Consider the following 10,403-nt stretch of genomic DNA (forward strand, 5'->3'; position numbering starts at 1 on the left):
AAAAAAATTAAGTTCATGCTGTCGTTCATGCTGTCGTTTCCTACCCCCCTCTCCCCCAAGATCCTACCACCTTTTATACACAGGAACTGTCAACAATAGGAGGAGTTTATGCAGTGACATGATCCAATACAGCAAAATGTTTTCTCCCATTTCAGCGTGGAGTAAACAATAGCTGCAGTCCGAGGGGAAGCGGTCATCTGAGTCTGGGCAGACTAAAACAGTGCAGTCCCTTCATTTTCCTGCTTACTGTCCAATATGTAAATTCTGCTCATTGTGAGAGTGTGTTCACAGGGAGGCATGTAAATGTTTAGGGCAGGTCATTAGAGGTGTAACTCAGGATTGTTGTGCTTTTCTGATCTCTTGTTTTGCCTGCTAACTGTTCAAAACTCAAATTTGTTCAATGACTCATGAAAACATTACAATTACAGCACAATTTAGAGGCACTTGTACTTTACTTGAGTTTTTCCATTTTCTGCTACTTTATATTTCCACTAATGTCAGCAAAAAATGTTGTACTTCGTACTCCGCTGCATTTATTCAACGACTGAAGTTACCTTTAAGGTCAAAATGTTATGCGTACAATAAGTTAATTGAATATGCATTTTTAGTACTGAAATAATGATGCATTAAAAACATAGTAAAATAGCAAAGCACACTACTGGACTATGCACACACTATAATGAACCGGAAACTGTTAAACATAGATTACAACAAGTGTGATGAACAAAGATGTGAATTAAATTCAAGTTTGCTTATATTGTCAATTATCCAAATACAAGTTCACAGCTGAATGAAAAGTCATTCCTCGCAGACCGAAGGTGACACCACACAAAAAGGGAAAGAAACAAAATAGAAAAAAACCTAACATATAACACAACTGTAGGCATAAAAAAAACAAAAACAGATAACACTGCGTCTATGGCATGGTTTGACTGGTGGCTGAAAAGGTAAAATATAAATACTATAAAAATATGCCAGTTCAAATTGTACATAGTACAGATAGAAGGCAAAGTGGTGATGATGGCCTGAATGAAAATGTATGCAGTTCAATATAAATGGTACAAAAGTGATGCCTAACTATATTATTATTGTTGTTGCATGTTTATGCTTCTTTTTTTGTTGTTGTCTATTTATTCTGCACATGCTGGGATTGTGAGAAACAGTTTTTTGATCCATCTGTATGTCTATATATCATATGGTGGATTGACTTTAAAGAAGTTGAAGTTGAATTCACAGTGGTTATTGGATTGCAATTGTATAGTGCATAACATCTGTTCTGAAGAAGGAAAAAAAAAAACACAATATCACATTGGGGATGAATCTGCCTGGAAAGACATATTTAATGGGACACAGTGTTTATTAAGCTCGGGGAATAATTGGGAGAATTCAGGGGTTTTCTTTGGGTTTCTTTCCTGCCAGTCACACTCCAGCCCGCTAGGTGGCGGTAATGCGCCTTGGCCGCTGGTCTTCCGACAGCCATTAAGAAGAACCAGCAGCAGCCAGAGGCTTCTAGAAACAGCGTGTTAGCGCCACAGTCGCCGGCAGACGAACCCGCTCCCTGCATATAACGTTACACTTTAAAAGACTTTTATAATTACCCGCCAGCCCAGATGGCTAAATGGGGAGAAGGCGACCCTCGTTGGATTGTAGAGGAGAGAGCCGATGCGACTAATGTCAATAACTGGCACTGGTGAGAAACGGATGAACGGACACTGGAGGCTTTGCTCGCCTGCTAATGCTAACACCACACATTGAGCTCCGACAGTGTGAAGATGCTGCTTCTTCCTTTGGGATTTTATTCACCTGCGCGGGCCGGATAATAATCTAATTTAGTCTGCAGAGGGACACGAGGGTCGCGTGTTTAGTAGTATTGAAGTACAGTTAAATATTTGAAAGAATGCCCGAGCTTCAGTTTTTGGTGATTTTTTTTTTCCAGTTAGCATCGCGTGTAGCATGTGTTGAGGTGGTTAGCTGTCAGTAATGGTTCACAACACGGTGTCTTACACACGTGTTTCGGTGGAGCGACACGCTCCAGAGCCTGTAATAAAGTCAGTTATTTATTTTTTTTAGGACGCTGCTGTGAATTTTAAAGTATGAAGGGAAGGATATGAATGAACCCGGGTTTGGTTCTCCTGGTCTTTTTTTTTTTTTTCCTGCTAAAGTAGATGACCGGAAGTAGTTCTTGACAGGGGTTTCCAAGGGCGACTACGTTAGTCTCCATGGTAACGTCAGTGTGTCTGCGGACTTCTGAAGGGTTGTTGTAAGACTCAAAGGGACTTTGTCATCAATAAAAATCAAATCAGGTGTATTTACTGAGCCTCGACTACCAAATAAAGGGTGTACTGACCTTAAGCAAATGTCAGCTTTCTTGGGATGTAAAGACTGAAAGATGAGGCCACCACGAAGTGTCTTTACTGTTGCTTTTAATGGCACTTTTAATTCCTGTGGTCAAGTAGGTTAATCTTGTAAAAAAAAATATATTCCTGTAGTCACAAGAACAAGTCTGAATCCAGTATGGAGATGAATTGTTTTTACTGAGGTCTGAGTGAGAAAATAACAACAACTTTTATCACGTAAACATAAATGATTATGCCACGTGTCGTGGCTCCCGTGTCGTTTCCCTTGTCGGGATGTGCATCTTCTCATCGCCTGTGGTCTCCGCTCCGCTTTTCAGGACCGAACGAGATGCAACAAACTGGTCGTCGGAAAAATTAAAATCTTTGATCCTCGGTCTGAGCGTGGAGAACGACGAGGGGAGCTGCGAGGTGACGGAGGTCAGCAAGTTGGAAGGAGAGGCCTCGATAAACAACCGCAAAGGGAAACTTATTTTCTTTTATGAATGGGTCCTGAAAGCCACCTGGACTGGTAAGACTGAGGTTACTGCTTGTTTTGTTTGAGGTGGTAGTACGGTTAAAATTACAACCGTAAAACTGGTCATTTGTCTGCTGGCAGTGACGGTGAACCTCATCGTGTCACTGCTGACTGAACACAGACAAGACAGTGCTGCGGTGCTTGTGTTTTCACATTTCGACCCGAATCCTTCTTAAAAACTAAAAAAGAAAAAATGTTCAACACGACAGAGTAGCAGATCAAAAACACATCTTTGCCTCTTTGTTATTGTCAGTACTAAAAATAAGAAACGGGTTTGAAGAGGCTTTGGATGTTTGCTGACACATTCATCCCTTTGTTCTTACCAGGACAGTCAAAAGCAGGAGTCAAATATACAGGAACGATTGACGTTCCAAACCTGTCGGATGAAAACGACATGGAGGATCTGGACGTAAGTTTCACCAAAGAATTTATATATTAATGCTTCCGACTGACCGCGTGGTGAAGGAGCGCCGTAGTGACGCCCGTCCTGCCATCTGTGTCCAGATTTCTGTGTCGCTGAACAAAGATGAACCCGACACGCCTCTGACCGACCTGATGAAAACACAAGGAGCCGAGAAAATCCGGGAAGCGCTGGGAAGCTACGTGGGCTTCTTAAAAACAGGCAAGTTAAACTGGTTTCAAAGAGTTGACATGCTGCTAATATCAGTCTTCTGGGTTTAAATGGTCAGTAAAACGCGTCGGGTGTGGGAGCGTTATTTTTTACATTAGCAGTCAGAGTGTTTCTCACAAGTTAAAAGTGCTCTATAGTAAATAAAGCTACCTGATTAAAAAAAAAAAAATGCAGAATTGGCATTTAAATATAAAATTCCTCATGAAAATGTTCATTTCTGTGTAAAAGAAGATGCATTTTCCTGTAGAAACTGAATCCTTAACATTAAATTATGTGCATTATTGTTGTGTAACTGTAGAACTTTGTCGTCTCTTTGTATATAGTTCAATTTGTTTGTAAAATAATCCGGATAAACGTCTCCGGTAATTATCCAGTGCAGTTTGAGAACTACACTCTTTGCGTTTGTTTAAGTGGAACTCATTTGTATTTATATCAACACGTTTTGACTTCCGTGATGCTGAAGAAAGACCTCATGACGTTTTTTTTGGTTCTTGTTTTTATTGCAGAGTTCACACAGGGGATGATCCTGCCCACAGCCAACGGCATGGCCAAGCTTCAGTCCACATCGCAGTCCAAAGCCAAGACGGATAAAACTCAGGTTCGTGCAGACGGCCACGGAGCAAAGATCCACAGCCATCAGGCTTCTTTTTACATTTTCAGACAAACGCTCTCGTCCCTGAAATATTTACAGTAGCATACGCGGCAGTTTTTCTTGTGGCAGTGAAGCAGCTCTTTGCTCACCAGACTTTGGTTCCCGTGTGGAACAGATTTCCTCCTCAGGCAGCACAGCTGCTCCCATCAACACCGGCGTCAAGATCCCCACCTGTAAATTCGGCATGAGAGAAACGTTTCTCACCTCACCGGCCGAACTCTACAGGGTCTTCCTCAACCAGGAGGTGAGCTTCACCTGCTCTTGTTTTTTTTCCCCCCTCCAGTATTCTGGCTCCGCTCCCGCGCCGCTATCCACAAAATAAACTTCACTCTCTTCGACACTACACCCGAAAGAACGGCTCAACAGACGCTTGTTATAGGTTGTTTTGGTCAATATCGGTGTTTGGTTTTCTGCCGTCTGATAGAAGCTCTTATCTCGTCGACATGCAGATGGTCCAGGCGTTCACGCACGCTCCGGCCACGGTGGACGGAGAGAGGGGCGGAAAGTTTCGCCTACTAGAAGGAAATGTTTTCGGGGAATTCACTGAGCTGGTGAGACCGACGGTCAAAGTTTCAACTGTGAAGTAAAAAGAAATAGACTCGTGTGCACATTTGCAGGGTTTTGTATTTCACCTGTATGCTGATGTTCATTTTGTTCCGTGACCTTCAAATGAAATTGAATGAGATGGATTCTCTTTTCCACCAGGTACCTGATGAGAAAATAGTTATGAAGTGGAGGTACAACAACTGGCCCTGTGGTACGTATGTGTCCGTGTTTGGTTCAATATTTAACAGCAGTTTTTGTCCAGCTACCATAAAAAAGAATTTAGACCTTTTTGCACATAATTACATTTATGTACTTTAGTTTTCTTTCTTTTCTTACCACAGAAATGTGAGAATATTTAGGAATTATTGGTGAAACAAAATATTTTAGTTTTGGTAATTCAAGATGCAATTTTACCAAATCTTGACATTTTAAACATAAATATATATCAGAAAATAATCTGTAAATCGATCAACAACTCTTCCATAAAACAACATACTGTTTCTCCAGAAGATTATTATTATTATTATTATTATTATCATCACAATAAGTAAGAGATTGACTAATTGTCCTTGACTAAAAAGTCATAAACCGCCTCCTGGAGTTTATTTTCCATTTGCTGTATGTTGTTCTTTACTCAGGAAGTTTGATGTATAATTTTTGGTACGACTTCAGACGCTGATGCTAAACTGGGATTGTGTTGTTGTTTTTTTTCTTCCACAGAACATTACGCAACAATCACGATGACTTTCTTGGACCGGAGCAGCGAGACGGAGCTGAAGGTGGAGTGTCGAGGCGTCCCCGACAGCGAGGAGGAGCTGACGAAAGAGGGCTGGAAGAGATACTACTTTGAGGCCATCAAACAGACTTTTGGCTTCGGAGCGCGGCTCTTCTGAAAGTGGTCTGCCGTAGTGTTTGTTTTGGATTTTTCATTTCTGTCCTTCGATCTCTCTGGCACAAAAAAATGTCCCATTGTAAAGTCATAGCAGGAGTTACCGAAAGAGACTAAACAAGTGAGGCCGACTTGTCACCTGTCTGTGTATGTGTAAATTTCATTTTAATTTCTCAACATATTTAAATCTAGAGTTTTCTTTTGGTTTTTTGGGGGTTTTTTTTTTTTTTACACCCCTGTCAGTATGTGGATCAGTTGTTCAAAGGAGCATAAATGGACTTTGCCTTTGGGACTCTGGACTGAAACTGGATTGAATAAAGACAAGAAGGATATATTGAACCACTAATGCAATTTGGTCTCCACCACCAGGAGCTAAAACAGAAAATAAATGTTGGCTTTGTTTTAATTGAAAAAAAAAAAAAAAAAAAAACATTTTGTGCTTTGAAAATGAATGTTTATTTTTTACTTATTCTACTCATTTCCAGTGTAACTGTAGTGAAGATGCTTTCAGCAAAGATGCATGTTTCATTCCAAACTGCCAGATGGAGGAAAGACTGCTGGATTCACGCGTAGAGGTCTGTCAGAGCCGAACTCTGTTATTCCGTTAAGACTTGATTTCATGCACATTTCCAACCTGCCAGAACGTGGATATTTGTCAGTCCTAGAACAGGAAAGGTTTCAATTCATTATGCAGGTAGCTAGCGTAGCAACTGAAGAGAGACCTTTTGCTACATTTGGCTTTGAAATGTAAATTTACAGTAAAAAAAAGCTTTTCAAAACAAAAGACATCTACTTATTTCTCATTTCACCTCATCATGATGTAAAAAGATTAGTTTCTTGGAATAAACCAATCCCTGTATGCTCTTCATTTGTTTTTATTCAACTTCCTCACATCCTGTTTGAAATGAACGTATTTATTTACACGTTACTTATTTTCATTTTATAGGATTTCTGTCATTAAAACATTAATTTACAAGTGCTTTAAAAAAAAAAATAGAAACCACACAGGCCACTATTCAGTAAAACAAGCACTTAGTTTGGGTGTAAACGCTGCAGGTCACATTTTCAGGCCATTTTTATTTCTTTTAATGGGAAAACAAAAACTAATAAAGTTGGAATAAAAACAACAAACAGAATAAACCGGTCATTTCCATCTCGCCTGTAGTCAAACTACAGAAAACAATATACAAAACACAAAAATGTGCTGTAAAAGTAAACCAAAACTTCTCGATTAACAAAAATGTTCTGCACAATTTAAATTCATTATTTTCTTCAGCGCAAACTTTCACTGGGCATTCAAGTAAAACACATTTGCTTCAAACAAAAACAAAAAAACAAAATTTGCCAAAAAAATGAACTACAAAAACGATTTTAGCTGGCAAAGATCCAACAGCACAAAATATAAAATGTTTTTTGTTGTTGTTGTTGTTGTTTTTTTTACCCCCAAAACTACTTTAACCCTGATTATACCTGCAATAGTACACTAAGATGGCGACCGAAACAGCAGAGCTGAAAGAAACAAGTAAACCCAAATGACGCGCAGCTGTCGGTTCGCAGCAGTTTCCGCCGGTCGTAGGAACACGTGTCGTAAACAGATGTCGAGCTCCGACTCCTGCGAGAGGAAGAGGAAGTGAGTTACTGACTGAAACGAGCAGGAGCGTTTTCCCGAGGTCAAGAAACCCGTAACAACTTCTCCTTTTTCTGCCTCGCTGCTGCAACTCAAAAAGTGTTTTCTTTTTTTTTTTTTTTTTTTTTTTAAAGCCGAGTGTCCCAACAGCTGCCAAAGCCAAACAGATTCATGCAGCTCTTGGCTTCTTTGACTGAAATCTCGTGCCGTTTGTTTCCGAGAAAGAAAGAACAGGTGACATCAATAATGCTGAGAAGAAGAAGAAGAAGCTTTTTAATATCAGTTTGTTTTGTTTAAGAATGTAGGAACTGTTGACATTTACATTAAGGTGCACAATTTGTTTTAATATTCACAATTTAAACAATAAAAAGCCTTTCTAGGTGTTTTTTTTAATTTTTTTTTATTTATTTACCTGAAACTGGACTAAAACCAACTGCTGCTCAGAGGAGACGTGAAAGTACGAAATGCTCTTCGTCATCTAAAATAATGTCCATTCCCTACCTGTATAACGGCCAGATGCTGCATGCCTCTGTTGTCCTTCTGGGCTGCCGTAGATGTGACTTTCTCTGCCAGGTCTTTAAGGAAATGGGAAAAGCTTTTCAGACTCTATGCACGGCTTCCTACAAAAAAAAAATAATAAAAAAATAATGAGTTTTGGGTATTTTACACTAACAGAAATGACAGATACTGTAATAATACAGGATACTAATAATTTAATCATGCGGCTTATTCTTATTTATTTATGGCAAATTCAATAGTGACGGAGAACAGTGTTGACTGTGTTTTACTTCGAGTTTGACCTACAGGCAGTGAATGCATCACTTGGTGAGCATTTAAGCGCAACGACACACGAAGGGACTACAACTCCCAGCATGCTGTGCGTGTCTCGGGGGGGGGGGGATGGAATAAGATACTGTTATTGTGCTCGTAACAACACATGTAGGATGCAGATGATCACAGGAACCGCCAACGCAATCCTTCCCACCTCCGAGTCCTTCTGCATGTTTTTTTTTTTGTTTTTTTGATGCGACTCTGGAAGCAAAAGCAAAGCTTTCACAACTGTTAACATGGTGGGTTCATGTACTCCTATTCTTGCAATGTGGTCCTGAATGCAACACATATCAGTTTGTTTTTTTGTTTTTTTATCATGTAACTGATTAAATACGGTGTTTTTACGGCTGCTACGTTATTAAAAGGAATAGAAATCAAGTCAGAACAACATGCTGCAAATTTCTGATTCAGAATCAAAATATCAGAGCCTGTTGTTTTATTACTGTATTTCTATTGTGTACATCATGGAACGAGTAAGCAATTTAAAACACACGACTGGACGGTTTAGGACCAACATTAACAATGAATACTAATGAATAACCTAAAGATATTTTCACGGTGAAATTCAATAAATTTACAGAGCTGAAAATATGTCCGATTTCAAATAATTAACGACCAAAACAACGTCAGTTTTAACAAAATGTTAGCTGAGCTTCCGTTTTATAATCCAGTGACTCGTTTACTACACAAAGAATCACAAAAAAAAACACACACAAAAAAATAACAGTTCCGTATTATTGAATTGATTGTCAACACGATAATTAACCAGATTAAGTCCGAGAGTCCGTGAACGCAGCAGTTGCTTATAGCCGACACGCCATGATACGTGAGTTTATCTGTAGTTTTATCTGACTTTCTTTTTTTCTTTTTCTTTTTTTTTAATAGCTTTAACTGAGCAGAATAAAGTTTACACTCACCGGAGGGAACCGTACGCGGTATCTCCTCTTCTGCATTTTGCTCGCTTCAATCCGCGCGGCTCGATCACATTTTCCATGTTTGTTTTTTTTTTTACCGCAAACCGCTGCTGCGTCCATTTGTTTACCTTGAGCAGAAAGACGGACCCAAACAAAACAAAAAATAATTCACCTGAGATGTGAGTTTAATCCCCGTGACCCCGATAATGACGTCACGACACCCGCAGTTTGATAATTAACAAAACATATGTTTAACATGTCTGAAAGAATCTCAAAAGTAAGCAAGTTTTTGAATCATTATGTTTTCAATTTGACAATCCTAATAGTTGAGTTATTCTATTAGCAATTCAATTTATTTAGGGCCAAATAAAGTCATTTATTTGTGTTCAATAATTAGGTTTTTTTTTTAGGTAGAAGTAGAAGAAAGATCAATAAATCCACACAAAGTTATACGTACATCCAGACAACAGTTGAGTTCATCACAGGTCACAGATTCTATTTTTGCTTTTACTTTTACTCTTCTTTTACTTGCCAGCTGCTGTTTTTCCACATAATTTGACCACGTTCACGTTTTCATTTGGACCTGCTTGCAGTTGCAAACTGATTATCTGCAGAGTATTTCTCTGCTTGGAAAACTCCAGTTTCACTGATGACCACAAAGGTCAAAGATAAGGTTAATCAGTAATCAATGCAAAGGTTAGAGGACTAATAAAGCTTCAAACCAGCAGGAAAACTCTATTATTATTTTACTTTTTTACTGTCTTCTCCTTGTACTCTGTATATTTAACCCCAAGCCATGTCAACAGTGAGAAATAAGTTGTTATATCAGATTCATCTGCTGCATGATAGAGGTTCTGTACATGATGATGAGATTTTAGAGCGCAAAACAAGGAAAGAAGTACAATTTAAAGTCTTCATGTGATTGTGATGCTGGTCATTCCTGAAAATGGCACATTCTCAGTGTTGCTTGGTGCACTGTGACCCAACACCTCTAAACTGTAATAAATATGGGCTTTAATCTTATCTAGCAGGAAACACTGCCACAGAAAAACAGATCATTTAAGTCCCTGCAAGTACATCGGTGCAACCTTCAGCAGCCACTAACATCACATCCTCCTCTGTCTCCTCACTAAAGAGGCAGATGTTATATGAGAGTAGGTGGTGCAACACAGGTAATATAATAACTTCCACTTTTTTGTACCCTCAATTTCCCTCAATGGTCAACAAATTCCTCAAAGTTCATCCGAGTTGAACTTTATGTGAAATCGCCGCCCTGATTTTATTAGTTTGAATGATGTCGGTCTGTATCAAACACCATTATCCTCAATTACAGAAGCCATCTAACGACATTTTAGACTCAACTCTCAGTTTGGTCAAACTTGACTCATCGCCACATCAGCTGGAAGTTATCATATCAACTGACCTCCAACATTTTTAGCAAT

The 10,403-nt window shown here is 39.2% G+C and overlaps 1 protein-coding gene and 1 long non-coding RNA gene across 3 annotated transcripts; one reads left to right on the plus strand and one right to left on the minus strand.

Annotated features, from left to right (window-relative positions):
* The first annotated feature begins 1,473 nt into the window (after window positions 1-1,473).
* On the plus strand, window positions 1,474-6,453 carry LOC138634471 (activator of 90 kDa heat shock protein ATPase homolog 1-like). Of its 2 annotated transcripts, XM_069721425.1 has the most exons (9): window positions 1,478-1,690; window positions 2,675-2,865; window positions 3,198-3,280; window positions 3,376-3,493; window positions 4,009-4,100; window positions 4,270-4,398; window positions 4,604-4,705; window positions 4,860-4,911; window positions 5,421-6,453. In XM_069721425.1, the coding sequence occupies exons 1-9, from the start codon at window positions 1,611-1,613 to the stop codon at window positions 5,591-5,593; spliced, it is 1,020 nt and encodes a 339-aa protein (XP_069577526.1). In that variant the 5' UTR covers window positions 1,478-1,610; the 3' UTR covers window positions 5,594-6,453. The 2 variants fall into 2 exon arrangements, with proteins under 2 accessions (XP_069577527.1, XP_069577526.1); XM_069721426.1 differs by lacking the exon at window positions 4,270-4,398 and having other exon boundaries at window positions 1,474-1,690.
* On the minus strand, window positions 6,064-9,083 carry LOC138634472 (uncharacterized). The gene is made up of 3 exons (XR_011311976.1): window positions 8,965-9,083; window positions 7,718-7,836; window positions 6,064-6,250 (listed from the first exon to the last, which is right to left on the minus strand). It is a non-coding gene; the product is annotated as an uncharacterized lncRNA (long non-coding RNA).
* Between the last annotated feature and the right edge of the window lie 1,320 nt (window positions 9,084-10,403).

Source organism: Brachyistius frenatus, unplaced genomic scaffold (genome assembly GCF_029030835.1).
Source record: "Brachyistius frenatus isolate BFR_SWC_R1_liver_20210118 unplaced genomic scaffold, ASM2903083v1 Contig_263, whole genome shotgun sequence".
Taxonomy (NCBI): domain Eukaryota; kingdom Metazoa; phylum Chordata; class Actinopteri; family Embiotocidae; genus Brachyistius; species Brachyistius frenatus.

Coding starts and splice junctions, on each gene's coding strand:
- LOC138634471 (XM_069721425.1), top strand. CDS start 1,611: ATGGCTAAATGGGGAGAAGGCGACCCTCGTTGGATTGTAGAGGAGAGA. Junction 3,494..4,008: donor CGTGGGCTTCTTAAAAACAG/GCAAGTTAAACT, acceptor TTTTTATTGCAG/AGTTCACACAGGGGATGATC. Junction 4,912..5,420: donor GTACAACAACTGGCCCTGTG/GTACGTATGTGT, acceptor TTTCTTCCACAG/AACATTACGCAACAATCACG.